The following is a 16,931-nucleotide window of genomic DNA, read 5'->3' as shown; positions in this document are numbered from 1 at the left end:
TTAAAGTATAGGCCTACTTTTATTTCACTAATTAGAAGTGTCTTTAAGTGTACTTACAAAATGTGCACTTAAAATAGGTTAAGTTGTTATGTTGCAAATACTTATAGTGGTAAGTTGGTTTATCGAGAAGTATAATCATTTTCTTATTTTATAGTCCTTTGTAATACACTGTTAGTATGCTTTATTAAAGTGTATTTTGATTGCATTTCATTAGAAGGGATGGCCTATTTAAGTATACTTACAAAAAGTGAACCTTAATAAAAGTTTATTTTAAGCTGTTTTTCAGTGTTCTTTTAAGAAGTAAACTAAAATGCAAATACTTAGCACTTATGAAGTAAGTATAGTTGATGTCAAGTATTTTGGAATGCACTATTAGCATTCTTTATTAAAGTGTACTTTAATAAAACTTCATTAGAAGGGTATTTAAGTATACTTACAAAAAGTGTACTTTAATATTTTTATTTTCAACTGTATCCAAGGGTACTTTACAAAAGTATACTAAATTGCAAACGCTGAAGTTGGAAGTTAGTTTTGAAAAGTATAATTGTTTTCAAGTCCTTAGTAATTCACTATTAATAAAGTGTACTTTAATTTCACTTCTTGAGAAAAAAAAGGAAAGGAGTTCCTCAACCAGCTCAATTGAGTCTGTGTCTAATTTTCTGGGTGATGGCAAAAGCTGATATTTTCAAATAAAATGTGAGGGTATTAGTTACTAGCCAGTGACAACATTCTTTTAGTATATAGAGCCGGAAAACTTGACACATGTCAGTGGAGAGAAATGTCTGATCTTTATTTGTTTATTATTATTACAAAAAGTTTTTTAAAAATTCAATTTTTAAAAGGTACAGCTTAAAAACTGTGTAATGTAATCACACCAAACCTTTAAGACCTACTGATCACAAAAGTGGATACACACAATCTCTTACTTGCAATTTGATTTAAATTTGATTTTTTAAGCAGTGGCATAGATAGCCTGAATAGTAATGTGTTTGTGCTGTCTGTCTTCCATTCTGACATCAGTGAAGCCAGAGTCTCTCAGAGCTGTCATGTAGACCTCCGGGCGCCAGTTCTCCCCGGGCAACACTCCCTTTGCTGCAAAAGCAGAAACACGTGACAGCCTCAGCGCGGTCACCATCACACCACCTGGGTGGATTCAGGGGAGAAAAAAAAGAATGACAATGGTGCAAAAAAGAATAACTAAAAGACAGTGATTGCTCAGAACAACTAGGAGTAATTTAGTAAATCACCAGAAAATCTGAGAAAAGTTTTAATTTGGATGATAAGTGTGCCTCAAAAATAGAGTCTGTCTTACTGTGACAACAGCATGTCCTACCTGGTTTCATTACCCGGTGTATCTCTGTGGCTGCCTTCCTGAGGTCAGGCCAGTAGTAGTAGCTGTTAGAATGAAATACTCTATCCACAGTGCTGTCTGCAAGAGGCATTTCTGCTACATCACAGTGGTGTAGGGTCACTTTCCCACTGGCCACAAGGTCTTCCAATCGATCACTGGCCATCTGTAAGAAAAGAAAAGGAAAAATATCTTACTATTAAAAATTTGAGTATAATATTCTCCTGTCGAACACAATAATGCCCCTGGCTAAGAGCTGAAGTTTCTTCTTTTGTCTGTGTTTAGTGTTCCTCGCAGAAATGCTTGCTACATGGATTCTTAATATGTTGTGTGCTTTGTTCTTTAAAAACACTTCTGTAAGCTGCAAGACATGCATGTGATAAACAAACTTGAATTCAAACAATTTCTTCCACTCTGTCAGCATTAATACTTCACCTGATGCATGTATGCTGAATAATCGACACCTATGAGGCGCCCTGTGGGATCTGTGAGCAATTCGGCTGCTAACTGCAGACCCAGACCGGGGCCGTGACCCAGCTCCAGCACTGTGTCTTCAGGTTGGATCCCAGATATCTGCACAATACTCTCCTCAAGGATGCGATTGTTCAGTGTGAGGAACTTACTGACTATCCACCCTGCCACTGAATCCGTTGGGTGGCCCAACTGTTTCCCCACCTTTTCAGCCCACATCACTGGAGAAACATGAAAAACATGAAAACAAATACATTTTCATACGTTATTCAAGCTCCGGCTCTTTCTGTCGACATGTCGATGTTTCCTTGGGCAAGATTGAAATTGCTCACAATCCCCATCTTGAATGTTTAAGGATCAAATGATCCTTAATGGGTTGAGAAAATTCTCCCACTTGTTAAGTGTTACTTGGATTAGCTGGAAAATGCATCGACACAGAGCTGAAAACAGGGCTGTTTTTCTGAGAACAAGAACATTTAGACTTGTTCTAACAAGTGGTGTGAGGACCTGTGAGTCCTGTTCTACAGTATATCATGCTGATAATAATACTGAATACTTGAATAATGATGTGGGAATGTGCCTGCAGCTTCACAGGTATGGTCAGACACATCTGCAACACTTTACAATAAGGGCATATTTCCTAAAGGCTACCTAACTAATGTATGACTTGTGCTTATTTGCATGAGTCATGCATTAGGTAGTTAACATGACTATGATGACTTTCTGTGAGTAATTAAAATAATTATTTAATTAGTGTTAATTCAGTTACTTCATACATTTATTGGTATGCGGCCAAATGAACAGGATTCCTATAACAAATGTTTTGTTCCCTAATTATAAAGTGTTACCAACACATCAGTAAAACACAACCCATAGGTCTACAACAACAATATGATGCAGAGCATAGCTTAAACTATTCAACATCTAGTAGTTCAAACTAGCAAATGTAATAACTACAGAAATAAGAGGCAACATAAGCCTAAATATTAACAGCCATGCACCAGTCATATTAATCCAAAATCATCATATCTAATATTAAAACCATTTTTCCTGCATGGTAAGTGATTCAATGTTGCTGGTCATGCTTTTATTTTAAATAGGCTACTTCTTCTAAATCTACATCTTACCTGGTTTGTTGCTCAGCAGCTTACAGCTCCTCGAAACGCCTCCACGTACCCCTGACTGCAACCCGCAGATTGGGGAGGAGCTCTACAATTGACCCCTCCCTTGTTTAGCTCCTCCAACTTTACTTTCAAGGCACCTGGTGGTGGAAAGAGTGCAACACATTCACCCTTGTTAATAATTTATCAAGGACAAGTTCTTGAACTAGGCAGCCTACATACATATTACACAGTCAGATTTGTAAGATCCAGGAGAGAAAATGACTGGGACCTGAAAGGAATTGTTCCATTTCCAGGGCCTTCTCGGAAACTCACCTACTGGTCTTCCTTCCTTAAATATGGTTTCAAATAGGCTACTTTTTCTAAGTCTTATTCTACATCTTACCTGGTTTGTTGCTCAGCAGCTTACACCTCCTGGAAACTCAGCTGCTGGTCTTCCTTTAAGTCAGTAAGAGGAGGATGAGTTCCGAAGACTTTGTAGGCTTTCTAGGCACATGTGCATCTCAGTCCTGTAGTCTGTCATTTTTTTATCCACTCCCCCTGTTTATCACTAACTCACTGCAATGTTTCATAATTTTCCCAGCACAGTAAATCTCCATTCAGGTATTTCATGCGCGAAAGGAACTGCATTAAGCTGGTTTAAGTCTTATTTATCAGCTCGATCTCAGTTTGTACATGTTCATGACAAATCTTTCCTGTACACTAAAGTTAGTCACGGAGTCCCACAGGGTTCTGTCCTTGGAACGATTCTATTCACCTTATATATGCTTCCTTTAAGAAAAATCATGAGGAAGCACTCCATAAACTTTGATTGTTATGCTATGTTGTTAGCGTTTGACCTGCAATGTAGACTATTTCATTTTCTGGACGAGTTATAGACACGTGAAAATACACCAATGGAGCTGGATCTGCTTGTACTTTTAACAATTTTTGGAATAGAAAAGGGGTGAGTGAAAGCAGACTATCACAAAGCTTACTGTATGTATCACATGCTAAAGGCCTAACCTGCAACCTGCATGGTCTGCTCTGTGAATAACCAGAGGGAAAAGCATAGAGATGTTACAAGCTGAGGAGCAGAACAGAATTGTTTAATTTTAAAGACAGTAAGACATTAATCTTGTGTGCAAAAACTTAGTCGAACGCTACTTCTCAGCATTGGTAATGTGTCCCACCTTGTCCCTCGCATAACAGTTAGCTTGCTAACGCTAAAACTATGGGAACATTTTATTGTGTCTTTGTGAGTCCAATAACCACACTTTAGGCAAAATAAGATTTTTTTTTACTCAATATTAATTTACAATCATTTACTTCCCTCCCCTTTTGACAATTGTCGTAGACTTCACAACCGCTGTTCCATCTTAATGTCACCTTTTATCTTTTTCACTTGACTTTACAACAACTGTCCAGGAAAAGGAGGTGAGGCTGCTTAGCGTATTACTGCCCTCCACAGGTCAACGTTTGAACTAGAACATTACATACAGTCCTTTATCATGGAGGAAAGGAGGAACTGCCATGTAATACAGTTGATGTTTCTAATTGTGTCCAAACAAATCAAAGACAGGAAAAGCCTCAACTCCAAACAATACTTTTCTTCCTGACCTACACTTTTTACGTTCTTGCTTCACTGTCTCAAGACTCCATCATTCACACGCAAGAAGTCATAAACATGTTTTCCTACAATGCACAAAGAGTAATTTAACCCACAGTGCTCCAACCTAAATCTACACAGTTAAACGGAGTTCCTACAGGAAAGAGACGTACAGAGGCCAATTTTCCTAACTTCAGTTTGTGTAGAAAAGCTAAAAGTAATAAGCCATACTTTTTGAGGGAGTCTCTGCTCTGTAACCTTTGTTCCCCATCAAATGTTTAATTTGGCACATATTCCAGATCACAACTTTTAAGGTTAGTGAATATGGAGAAGTTTATTTTTTCCAAGCAAAAGTTAGGATAAACTTTAATTTAGGCTATTTTCTGCTGTTTTCAGTCTGCCACAAAATGTGTCCCCCCCTCTAAAATGCACGGATGATGTCCTACCATCAAGTGTTTCATTTTGCACATATTTCAAAGCATAACTAGTAACGTTGGTAAATATTGGGAAGTTTCCTCTTTCCTAGCAAAAGGTATAGGGGGACACAAATGCTTTCATGCAGTATTTTCTACTAATTTGAGTCTGCCACAAAATGTATCCACTCTCTAAAATGCACTGATGTTGTCCTTCATTTTCTCCCAGACTCTGAAGGAGAGGTTACCCTAGTGTTTGGCCACATCTGTCTATAAACGTTACAAATGATTAGGTTAATAAACTACTTTTTTTCAAAGTGAGAGACGACCCTCAGTGCTTTTTATTAGGTATTGGCAGATGCATGCTGCCCTCTTGTGGACAACACTTAATATACCTTTTCACTGGTTTAGAAAATTGATGTTACAATGAAAAACTATTGATTAAATTGCTAAATAAAAACAAATAATGTGTGTTGCATTGAACTGTATTTCTGTGTTTTAGTTGCTTTTATTCAAGCCGCCACAGAGAGGCGAACCGATTTTTTAGAAAAGTCAGTATAACAAAACCTTACAATAACAAAAGTGGGGTAGACTACCTACGTACATCTCACACTCAAATTTAGATTTAGACTTTTAGATTTTTTTTTTATTTCAATTTTATTTTGAGGCAGTGGCATAGATAGCTTGAAAAGTAATGCGTTTGTGCTGTCTGTCTTCTATTCTGACATCAGTGAAGCCAGAGTCTCTCAGAGCTGTCATGTAGACCTCCGGGCGCCAGTTCTCCCCAGGCAACACGCGCTTTGCTACAAAAGCAGAAACACGTGACAGCCTCAGCGCGGCCACCATCACACCACCTGGGTGGATTCAAGGTGAGAAAAACAGAATGACAATTGTGCAAAAAAAGAATAACTAAAAGACAGTGATTGCTCAGAACAACTAGGAGTAATTTAGTAAATCACCAGAAAATCTGAGAAATGTTTTAATTTGGATGATAGGTGTGCCTTATTAATAAAGTCTGTCTTACTGTGACAACAGCATGTCCTACCTGGTTTCATTACCCGGTGTATCTCTGTGGCTGCCTTCCTGAGGTCAGGCCAGTAGTAGTAGCAGTTACAATGAAATACTCTATCCACAGTGCTGTCTGCAAGAGGCATTTCTGCTACATCACAGTGGTGTAGGGTCACTTTCCCACTGGCCACAAGGTCCTTCAATAACTCACTTGCAATCTGTGTGAAAAGAAAAAGACAAATATTACACTACTCCATCCCCACTACAAATACAATAATATCCCAGAATAAAAGGTTAATTCAGCTTTTGTCTGTCGTTCAGGTATTGTCATGCAGAGAGCAATACATTATGTACAGTATGTGGCTAGTCTTGGCTTGCTAGAGGCTTGTTAATATGTATTGGGCTTTGTATTTTCAATACACTCTCATAATAACAAACTTCAAGACACGCTCGTGATAAGCAACTCTGTCAGTTTTAATACTTCACCTGATGCATGTATGCTGAATAATCTACGCCTATGAGACGCCCTGTGGGCTCTGTGAGCAATTCGGCTGCTAACTGCAGACCCAGACCGGGGCCGTGACCCAGCTCCAGCACTGTGTCCTCAGGTTGGATCCCAGACACCTGCACAACACTCTCCTCAAGGATTCGGTTGTACAATGTGAGAAATCTATTGACCAGCCACCCTGCCACTGATCGTGTTGGGTGACCCAAATGTTTCCCCACCTTTTCAGCCCACATCACTGGAGAAAAACATGACAGAAAATATATTTTTATACATGTTGTTCAACCCCGGGCTCTCCCTGTCCACATGTCAATGTTTTCTTGGGCAAGACACCAAAATTGCTCACGATCCACATCTCGAATATGAGATTTTTAAGGATTAAGTGTTCCTTAATGGGTTGAGAAAATTCTCCCACTTTTTAAGTGTTACTTGGATTAGCTGGAAAATGCATCGACACAGAGCTGAAAACAGGGCTGTTTTTCTGAGAACAAGAACATTTAGACTTGTTCTAACAAGTGGTGTGAGAACCTGTGAGTCCTGTTCTACAGTATATCATGCTGATAATAATACTGAATACTGAATACTTGAATAATGATGTGGAAATGTGCCTGCAGCTTCACAGGTAGGTTAGACACATCTGCAACACTTTACAATAAGGGCATATTTCATAAAGGCTACCTAACTAATGTATGACTTGTGCTTATGTAGGGAGTTAACATGACTATGATGACTTTCCATGAGTAATTAAAATAATTATTTAATTAGTGTTAATTCAGTTACTTCATACATTTATTGATATGCGACCAAATTAACAGGATTCCTATAACAAACGTTTTGTTCCCTAATTATAAAGTGTTACCAACACATCAGTAAAACACAACCCATAGGTCTACAACAACAATATGATGCAGAGCATAGCTTAAACTATTCAACATCTAGTAGTTCAAACTAGCAAATGTAATAACTACAGAAATAAGAGGCAACATAAGCCTAAATATTAACAGCCATGCACCAGTCATATTAATCCAAAATCATCATATCTAATATTAAATCCATTTCCCTGCATGGTAAGTGATACAAAGTTGCTGGTCATGCTTTCATTTTAATATGTTATATGGTTTCAAATAGGCTACTTTTTCTAAGTCTAACTCTACATCTTACCTGGTTTGTTGCTCAGCAGTTTACTCCTGGAAACTCAGTTGCTGGTCTTCCTTTAAGTCACTAAGGAGGAGGAGTTCCGAGGACTTTTTAGGCTTTATAGGCGCACGCGCTGCCCTGTCCTGTAGTTTGCCATTCACTTATCCACACTCCCGCTGTTTACCACTAACTCACTGCAATGTTTCATTATTTTCCCAGCACAATGAATCTCCATTTCATGCGCTGAAGCCACAGCGGGGTTTCCTCATAGGCTTCTTAATCTAGTCTTAAAAGTATGCAACGCTTCATTAATATGCTGCAGGATCGCGCTCTTATCAAGTGCGGTCAAATTCTGTTGGAAATGTTCTCCGCTGTTGCTTCCTCCAATCAGCCTATTTTGCACACACCCCCTGCAAGGATTATGTTTCTTTCGTTTTCATTTCCCGGAAGGGTCGAATGTGAAAATAGTGTTGTTTTATTTCTTCGAAAGTTCTTTTCTTTCTTCGTTAATGTGGAGTTTGGGAAGGTTTGACCCGCAGCGTAGGCTATTTCATTTACTGGAAGAGTTATAGACATGCTTACAGGGAAATCACCCATTATTTTGTACAGTCGCGCAGATAAAGGACATTTCCATGGAGAACGTTTCACCTTTGGTCAAGGTAAGTTAAGGTCACAGGGGCATACCTTTTAACAAATGGGGAACCCAGATACTTTTTTATTTTTTTTTTTCAGATTAAGAGCTTTCAGTATAATTCATTATGGACATTATTTATGTCCCACTGCTATTGTTTTGGTAAGTGAATATTTAACCATAAGCTAAAAGGTTTTAAAATATATATCTGCATTGTTGTTTCTATACTGCCATTTATTGGTGTGTATGTGTACTTATGACATACATGTGTCTGGATGCTTTGCAGCAAGAAAACAGAGCAAACTGTCCTCCATCCATAATGCATGGAAGGCATGTCAACATTCCTCTCAGTGTGCATCACTCCACCCCTAAGCAGCTTCCCTTGGTCAGTCCTCCCTCGCAGGAAGACTTGTGGCATCTACCTGGACAGCTGCGTGAGTCAAACTACCTGGAAGATCCCACTCCATCACTAATATGCAGCAAAGCAGATGTAGCAGCCTCTGGCACATCAAAAATCCCCCCTGTTACAATGTGTGTTTATGTAACATTTGTCTTCTAGGAATAAACCCATCCCTGTGGGACAAGGAGGACGTTGCCCACTGGCTCCACTGGGCTCAGAAAGAGTACTCCCTGAGGCGGCCCGAAAAGGGACGCTTTGAGATGAACGGCCGAGCCCTGTGCCTGCTCACAAAGGAGGACTTCAGGCGCCGCTGTCCCAGCTCAGGTTGAATTGAGTGTGCATGCAAAAAAAAGGGTGTATGCTGATTACTGACTGGTTGTTACACCTATGTTTTCATATGCACCCCCTTCTTTTCTACAGGTGATGTTCTGTATGAGATCCTACAGTGTGTCAAACAGCAAAGGAGGCGTGTTGTCTGTGAACCCCCAAATTTGTCTCCCTCCCTGGCAACTGGACCCATTCAAAGCCCAGTCAGCTGCCAGATAGCCCCTCAGAGTGTCCAAGAGCCCCAGTCTCCCACAGTCAATGGCACCCAAGGTCAGTTTTTTTTTTAGCTCTCAATATACCCAAATGTTTAATCAAACTTAAACATATGGCTATAATATAGAGGAAAGATCTGTACAACAAACAAATTCATAATGACATCTGACTGTCATGTGCTGCGGAGAACACACACACTTACCGTAGGCCTATGTAGATAACACACACAGTTGATTGTTAGAGCTGGTGGTGTATCAAATTAAACTTGTTTATCCTGGTTTAGACTGTGGGCGTGATTACTTCCTGGTGAGCATGCACATGTAAAAACATCATGCAGGAATTCATGCTCTCCCTATGTTTGTTTTACTGTACTTGTGGGTACATCCATCAGCTTCTTATTCCCAATTTTTAAAGTTTAACCTCTAACCAGTGCATGTGTCCCCTAAACCTTTATGCTTGTCAAGTTAATTTAAAATGTACCACTCACATGTACAGAAAAAGTATAATAAAAGGCAAATATGAAATTGAGTTGACTAGGTTAAGGGTTGGGAGTAGTCATGCACTGGTGGGGGTAAAGAAGTAACCACAATGTCAAATGTTTTTTAATTAAACAGTAGAATGAATATTGCCACCTTAAAGAGTATTCAATTGTAGTAAGCAGCATTTTAATGTTCTTAATGGTCCAGTTGTTGAGAAGTCTCACCAGATTATATGCTGCAACATTAAGTACTTTAATAAACAATATATACAATATATCATATGCAATGTGCTATGTATTGCATGTCAAACATTTATTTGCAGTTACACACATCACATAAATGTGCAGGACAAGATATGACAGCATTAATTTGCACTTAATGGAGATCTGAAGTAGTAGCAACCCAAACCTGTGCATGAGTAGAGTTCTTTACTTTAATTACTTAAAGTTTTTAATTTGCTACTTGACACCTCTTGGTTGAACATTTACCCTTCAGTCAAAGGAATACAAATACACACAAAAAAGGTGCTTTCTATTGTAAGTAGGCTGTGTGCCAGTGGGTGTGCCCTGTGGCTACCCATAAACCAATGATTGTATAACTCAAGTCTAAAACACTTTGTTCTACAGAATCTACTGTATGTAGTGAAATTTGTATTGTACAGTGCATTTACCTTTGGTAGCCTATTATTGTAAAAATGTTTCAGCTGTTGTAAAATCACTTTTGCTTTCAGTTTAGCTCTTTCTTATAGTTCCTCATATTTCTCTCTCGCTTTATTCACTGCAGTGTCTGCAGCTGTTGTAACCAAAATGAAAAGCCAGACGGAGTCCATGTCACCTCTCAGGGATTGTCCTTTGATCGTCTACCCTAACCCTGCTTCACTCGGACGTACTAGTGGGTATAACAAACCACAGTATCAGAAATACAGTGCCTTGCAGTTGTAATTATTTGCCCTGATGTCTGATTTTGTGTCCCTTGTGCTTTGTTGCTCACCACACTTTCCCTGTCTCTCTCTCTCTTAGATGGATCAGCAACTGTCTCTGCATTGCCCCAAAGCCAAGTTCCTCCCCAAGCAGAGAGTGTCATCCAGGAGCCGCTCAACCTGTCCAGTCGAGAGAAGCCAAGGGGCCCAATGCACAAAGTCCACGGCCGGATCCCAGGTATGTTAATTTAGCAGTGTTACTGCAGTAATCACTCAGAAAATACATATAAATTTCATTCTGATATGTGCACTGATATGCTGCTGAGATATGAACAAGGCTTTAAATACCAATCATTTATGATAGTAGTACAAGCTTTGGCAACATGTGTCTTATTGCTGTTAATATTGGCCAGAGTGCAGACTGCTGTGGGACTATGTGTATCAATTGCTGTGCGATGACCGTTACCAAGAATACATCCGATGGGAAGACCAAGACAACCTTGTGTTCAGGGTGGTCGATCCCAACGGGCTGGCACATCTCTGGGGAAACCACAAGGTGAGCACCCAGGCCTGTGTGGTTCATCTTACAGTGGAAATAAACACACAGGTGGAGAGACAAAACAGCTAAAACAGGGGACATGGGGGGCAGAGTGAATGTTGTAACACAGGTGTTTGAAGATGTTTGATCACTTTTTACAGAACAGAGACAATATGACCTATGAGAAAATGTCCCGGGCTTTGCGGCACTACTACAAGCTCAACATCATCAAAAAGGAGAGAGGACAAAAACTCCTCTTCAGGTATCTGTCCCTTTTTTGTCTTCTTTCTCCTCCGGTCCTTTCCCGCACATTTATTGTTATTGCCTCTTCTCTGCCTCCCCTCAGGTTTCTGAAACTCCCACAGGACACCAAGAAACCGCACAGTGATCCTGCGGAGGACTTTCCAGACAGCAGTCCTACACAAGAGTTCAGTGAGGACCATTTTGAGGTTTCCCCTGAACATGCTTCTCCACAGCATCCTCCATAGAAAAAAAAATGTATTAACAACACAAATGATTACAGAATAGGACATGTGATCAGAAATATAATACACTGCTAAGTGTGTTTTCACTATTTTTTATGCACTATGATATTGCTTTCCATTTTGCTGTGAATCAACATGTATTACTGTGATCAGAACAGACACTTACATTAAGGGATGAGGAAAACTGTGAAAGAAATCATATCAATATTCAAACAGCCAATTGATCATTATAACTCAGGCTTGCTCAATATTACCTTGCAAGTAAGAGGTGTAAATTAAATTGTTCCAGTTTTGTTGCAGATTGGATGAGGCTGTGTGTAGTGATTTTTCATGTTCATACAAAAAAGTTAAATGCCAGTGTGTACAGTTTATTTTACAATTAATTGGCTTTTTCAACTTCAAGGCGAGGTATTTGTAAGTTTCAAATTTGGTATAGCCTATAGGTTAATTGTAAATGTTTAACCTGCTTTGTAAAATATATATTTTTTTTGTTGCATATTTTGTTTACTCTGGTTACTATTAGGTTTCTCGTGAAGTTGTCCTGGAGAGCACGAGGGCTCAGCCCAAATGATCTAGTGCACTGTTTCAAAAACCTTTCCTGGAGTAACATTACCCCTCATCCTGCCTGTTTTAGATAGCTTCCTTCTCCAACACAGCTGATCAACTTATGAACTCCTGAAGCCGCTTAATAACAAGCTGATCATTTCAGTCAGCTGTGTTGGAGCAGGGGTAGATCTAAAACATGCAGATCAAGGGCTACTTCAGGAGAGATTTGTGAACCACTGATCTACTGTTTGGGCATAAAACATGATGCCCACTTGTGATTTTGAAAAAAGTCAGTTTTGTTAATGGGTTCAGACTAAAACTGCAGGTGAATGCCTCTTGATACTTACCTTTCCAGACAAAATGTAGTTGTCCCTTCTCTCTCTCATTTAAATTCATTATTTTAAACTCCTGGCTGTAGAAAACCCACAAAGCTGTGCCATATCAACCTCTCACAAGTTCCAGTTTCCAGTGGAGCAGGGGTCCCCAGTTGTATAGCTGGTTTCGGTTGAAGAAGAGCCATTAGGAGATTGAGACCTACTTATTTTTTATTCATAAATAATTGTCAATGAAGAGTGACAGGTAACAGGAGAGAGAGAGAGGGGGGGGGGGTGATATGCAGGAAAGGGCCACAGGTGGGAATCAAACCCCGGCCACTGTGTTGAGGACTCCAGTCTCCAGTAACCACTGAGCCACAACCCGTTAAGACCTACTTAAGACAAAAAAACAGGGCAGAACATTCTCCTTACGGACATAGGCCTGTAAATTTGACTTAATGTATCGCAGCATTAGCAAGCTCATAAAAAGAGGCAAACATACACCCACTCCCAATATTAAAGCTGCCATCTGTAACTCCAGGGGGTGCTGTGGGAGCATGATAACCCATAGCTCAGCTGCTGATAAATATCCTCACTTCCTAGACAGCGGAGTATAAGGACTTTACACAATGAGTTTACTTACTATATTTGAATTCACTTCATTTTACCAGGACAATACACTCAGTACCAATACTACTTTACAGGAAAGTCTTAGGTACCTATATTAAATGACATCTCTTTTACTGTTTACTACTCCAAACCGGGCCGCACAGCCATGACAAAGCAAGGAGATGCACACGTGACACAATAAACTAATTATTTATTGAAGAAAAAGTAACTTAAAAAGTAACCTAAACTAATCATGGCGTGTGTAGTCAGTGGTGTAGGTGAATGCATGAGTGGAGACGTGTGTATATAATGTTCTGGGATGAGAGCCAGCTTTGACTGGGCTGCGGGAGAGAGTTAAGAGCACCCTGACTCTCACAGCCCAGGTGATGCCAATGGTGCTGACGACCCTGCTGATGTCAGAGGGAGAGAGAGAGAGCAGGGAGCAGGGAGGGTCGTCATACCTCAGGTGGTGCAAATGCTGCTGACGACCCTGGTGATGTCAGAGTGAAAGAGAGAGAGAGAGAGAGCAGGGAGGGTCGTCACATCTCAGGTGGTGCAAATGCTGCTGACGACCCTGCTGATGTCAGAGGGAGAGAGAGAGAGAGAGAGAGCAGGGAGGGTCGTCACACCTCAGGTGGTGCAAATGCTGCTGACGACCCTGGTGATGTCAGAGTGAAAGAGAGAGAGAGAGAGAGCAGGGAGGGTCGTCACACCTCAGGTGGTGCAAATGCTGCTGACGACCCTGCTGATGTCAGAGGGAGAGAGAGAGAGAGAGAGAGCAGGGAGGGTCGTCACACCTCAGGTGGTGCAAATGCTGCTGACGACCCTGGTGATGTCAGAGTGAAAGAGAGAGAGAGAGAGAGCAGGGAGGGTCGTCACACCTCAGGTGGTGCAAATGCTGCTGACGACCCTGCTGATGTCAGAGGGAGAGAGAGAGAGAGAGAGCAGGGAGGGTCGTCACACCTCAGGTGGTGCAAATGCTGCTGAGGACCCTGGTGATGTCAGAGTGAAAGAGAGAGAGAGAGAGAGCAGGGAGGGTCGTCACACCTCAGGTGGTGCAAATGCTGCTGACGACCCTGCGGATGTCAGAGAGAGAGAGCTCTGTTGTGTTAATATCGAAAGAAATACATTTGACTTTGTTTCAGTGAAAAAAAATACAAAGTATTGATTTGGTAGTAAAATAAATACTAAATCTAAATATGAAATGTTAAAAAAATTCCCTAAATGTAAACATAAGATTTCTAATGTATTTGTCACATAATCATACTTTTAATGTCACTAATACCTAACTTGATATCTTTACAACAATAGTGCCTTAGTCCTTTTGAAAACTGTGAAATCCAAATAAAAAAAACCCTGTCTGTACCAAGAATACTAAAAGAAAGGACTCATTTAAAGTCTGATTCTGTTACTTGCTAGACTACTTGTGTTTCATTCATTCAGAATTGCCAAATATGTTCATTTTATATCCCATGGGATTCAGCCTTATAATCAAACCAAAATTGTGTTACCTTTAGGACTTAAAATGGACAAAAGGTCATTGAGATAATTGTATGTCACACTGTATCACATGGACATGGCTAACATGGTATGTCTAATTGACATCAGTTTAAAACGCTGACTGTGAAACCATTGCCCTCCATTCCACTGGATGACTCATCTCAGCCTGACAGCCTGAGTTTTTGAACAGCACTAAGGATTTTCACCATCTACGATTTAAACATTTAAATTGATCATTCAGAGCCTTTAGAAAATGGCTCCAAAAAGTTCCAGTTGTCATTATTGGGAAGTTCCTACTTCCGTCTCCTTCTCTGGGTCTGGATTCATGGCCACTTATCAGTTAGGAGTTGCCCAGTGCTTCCTGAATTATGCACCCTGGATACTGCGCACAGCACCTAATGTCCTGGGTGCATCTGCTGGGTCTCTGGTAGCAGCTGCTGTAGTCTGTGAAATTTCCCCAAGTAAGTGACTTTGTCTGTTTGTCTACTTCTGCTGCATGTAATCACTGTTTCTGACTCAAAGTCTTTTATTTCATTTACAGTGACTATTCGGGATGAGATGCTGAATTTTGCCCAACAGTTAATCTCTTTTCCACTTGGACCTTTTAACCCCTCAATCAATGTTTTCCAATGGTTAGAGTGCGTTTTACACAAACATCTTCCTTCTAACGCACACAAACTGGCCAACGGCCGTCTTTCTGTGGCTGTGACACGCCTGTCTGATGGCGAGCAAATTATCATGTCTGAGTTCCAGTCCAAAGAGGATGTGCTGCAGGTGAGTTGCCACTGCAAATTCACACCCTCATGAATTTTAGTTTTGAAGCAAAGAAAATAATTGTAATTAATATCATTTCTATTCCATATTCTCCTTAGGCTTTGCTATGCAGCTGCTTTGTGCCATTGTACTGTGGTATGCAGCCTCCAACTTTCAAAGGAGTAGTGAGTATTTGATAGTATTTTCAAGCTCACCTCAAGCACATTATTCAGTCTGTCATGTAATGTATGTCATCTTATCTCACAGTATTACATGGACGGGGGTTTCAGCAACATGCAGCCAGTGACAACTGTACCCTGCAGTCTAACCCTGACGGTGTCTCCATTCTCTGGAGAGATAGATATATGTCCTACTGACACACCTTGCATGTGGGACTTGGTGGTGAGTGGCAGCACCTTGAAGGGCAACATGGCTAACTGCTCCAGGATCCTCAACGCTCTCTACCCCATGACTTTAGAGGTACTTAACATTCTTAGAATTGTGAAACAGGACATTCAACTTGTATTTTATATCAATTTGGACTCAACTGAACACTATTCAGGCAATCTGATATTTTTCATAGTTTCTGTGCTACATAATGTTGCTATATATAATAAACCTACTGTATCTGTAAATGTTTAAGTGAATCCTGCATATAATCAAAATTGAGATGGGATGCCTCTTTACTTGACACATGTTGATTAATCGTTGTGAATTACGTATGACGGTGTATTAGTGCCAATTATGAAAAAAAATATGGAATGGGGGGGGGTTATATTTCAAGAAAAAAATCACAGATTATTAGATTAAAGTGGCAAATCTACTAGAAAATGAAGTCACAGCTTTATGAGATTCAAAGTAGCAAAATCTACAAGAACTTTGAATCTCATAAATCTGCAACTTTTTCTCGTAGATTTGCTACTTTTTTATCTCGTAAATCTGAGACTTTTTCTTGTGAATTTGCTACTTTGGATCTCATAAATCTGCATTTTATCTGTGTGCTTTCTTTCTTCAGACCCTGGAACAAGCCTACCACAGCGGCTACAAAGATGCTATTCATTTCCTACAGAAAAATGGTGTCAACTGTATCTTAAAAATTGAAGATTCTGTACATTTTTGTAAGTGCAGACTAAATTTGATCTACTTCTTTCTCTTTCACGTCTTTCCTTCATGTGCAGATCTTGCACCGGGCTTGACGATACACAAAGTATCCCTAGTGCCACTTAACTGTCACCAAACTAAAACGTGTTTGAATCCGAAGACTGTCGTAGAGGAAGAGAAGGAGATGAAGGTGGGAAAGGATACACTTACACCTTTAATAACAAAAAGGTGCTTGCAGACGGGCAGCTCTACTGAGGATGAATCAACCAGAAATCAACCTCCTCTCAATTTTGACATGGAAAAGAATGGTATGGCTTACTTACTTACTTACGCACGCACACACACCTTGCTCTGATTTCTTCTTCAGGAGATTTTTTTTTTTATTAAATCATACTGTCTGAAGTTTGTCAGAACATTAAAACTATTACACAAAGCATTTGCGAACATCTGTGTTTCAGTTCTGCTGACCTATCTGAGCATCTATGGACTCACTTCGAAAATCTTATCCCACCTGCTCATACCACT

The 16,931-nt window shown here is 40.0% G+C and overlaps 4 protein-coding genes across 4 annotated transcripts; 2 read left to right on the top strand and 2 right to left on the bottom strand.

The window, feature by feature from the left end:
* Positions 1-765: 765 nt before the first annotated feature.
* Positions 766-3,204, bottom strand: LOC310951402 (putative methyltransferase YdaC). Its single transcript, XM_083919604.1, has 4 exons — positions 2,947-3,204; positions 1,784-2,040; positions 1,334-1,514; positions 766-1,143 (listed from the first exon to the last, which is right to left on the bottom strand). The coding sequence occupies exons 2-4, from the start codon at positions 2,036-2,038 to the stop codon at positions 953-955; spliced, it is 627 nt and encodes a 208-aa protein (XP_083775730.1). The 5' UTR covers positions 2,039-2,040; positions 2,947-3,204; the 3' UTR covers positions 766-952.
* A 199-nt stretch (positions 3,205-3,403) lies between these two features.
* Positions 3,404-7,752, bottom strand: LOC310951401 (putative methyltransferase YdaC). The gene is made up of 4 exons (XM_083919603.1): positions 7,616-7,752; positions 6,436-6,692; positions 5,987-6,167; positions 3,404-5,795 (listed from the first exon to the last, which is right to left on the bottom strand). The coding sequence occupies exons 2-4, from the start codon at positions 6,688-6,690 to the stop codon at positions 5,599-5,601; spliced, it is 633 nt and encodes a 210-aa protein (XP_083775729.1). The 5' UTR covers positions 6,691-6,692; positions 7,616-7,752; the 3' UTR covers positions 3,404-5,598.
* Positions 7,753-8,048: 296 nt separating this feature from the next.
* On the top strand, positions 8,049-12,079 carry etv7 (ETS variant transcription factor 7). The gene is made up of 9 exons (XM_083920960.1): positions 8,049-8,250; positions 8,509-8,656; positions 8,782-8,946; positions 9,043-9,219; positions 10,425-10,532; positions 10,661-10,798; positions 10,974-11,116; positions 11,260-11,360; positions 11,445-12,079. The coding sequence occupies exons 1-9, from the start codon at positions 8,224-8,226 to the stop codon at positions 11,584-11,586; spliced, it is 1,149 nt and encodes a 382-aa protein (XP_083777086.1). The 5' UTR covers positions 8,049-8,223; the 3' UTR covers positions 11,587-12,079.
* A 2,726-nt stretch (positions 12,080-14,805) lies between these two features.
* Positions 14,806-16,501, top strand: pnpla1 (patatin-like phospholipase domain containing 1; the record flags this gene model as incomplete). Its single annotated transcript, XM_083920524.1, has 6 exons — positions 14,806-15,013; positions 15,094-15,326; positions 15,425-15,490; positions 15,573-15,785; positions 16,321-16,413; positions 16,484-16,501. 6 exons carry the CDS (start codon positions 14,806-14,808, stop codon positions 16,499-16,501), a joined length of 831 nt encoding a protein of 276 aa, XP_083776650.1.
* Positions 16,502-16,931: the final 430 nt, after the last annotated feature.

The sequence above is a fragment of the Echiichthys vipera genome, assembly GCF_963691815.1.
Source record: "Echiichthys vipera genome assembly, chromosome: 9".
Classification (NCBI taxonomy): domain Eukaryota; kingdom Metazoa; phylum Chordata; class Actinopteri; order Perciformes; family Trachinidae; genus Echiichthys; species Echiichthys vipera.
Note: the sequence above shows the minus strand (reverse complement) of the source record. Positions and strands in the feature narration are given on the sequence as shown.

Excerpts from the sequence above, each read along its gene's own strand:
- LOC310951402 (XM_083919604.1), bottom strand. The coding sequence starts at position 2,038 with ATGTGGGCTGAAAAGGTGGGGAAACAGTTGGGCCACCCAACGGATTCA. Across the intron at positions 1,515-1,783 it reads ATTCAGCATACATGCATCAG|ATGGCCAGTGATCGATTGGA; the intron begins GTGAAGTATTAA and ends CTTTTCTTACAG. Across the intron at positions 1,144-1,333 it reads ACACCGGGTAATGAAACCAG|GTGGTGTGATGGTGACCGCG; the intron begins GTAGGACATGCT and ends GAATCCACCCAG.
- LOC310951401 (XM_083919603.1), bottom strand. The coding sequence starts at position 6,690 with ATGTGGGCTGAAAAGGTGGGGAAACATTTGGGTCACCCAACACGATCA. Across the intron at positions 6,168-6,435 it reads ATTCAGCATACATGCATCAG|ATTGCAAGTGAGTTATTGAA; the intron begins GTGAAGTATTAA and ends CTTTTCACACAG. Across the intron at positions 5,796-5,986 it reads ACACCGGGTAATGAAACCAG|GTGGTGTGATGGTGGCCGCG; the intron begins GTAGGACATGCT and ends GAATCCACCCAG.
- etv7 (XM_083920960.1), top strand. The coding sequence starts at position 8,224 with ATGGAGAACGTTTCACCTTTGGTCAAG. Across the intron at positions 8,251-8,508 it reads ACGTTTCACCTTTGGTCAAG|CAAGAAAACAGAGCAAACTG; the intron begins GTAAGTTAAGGT and ends GATGCTTTGCAG. Across the intron at positions 8,657-8,781 it reads GCATCTACCTGGACAGCTGC|GAATAAACCCATCCCTGTGG; the intron begins GTGAGTCAAACT and ends TTTGTCTTCTAG.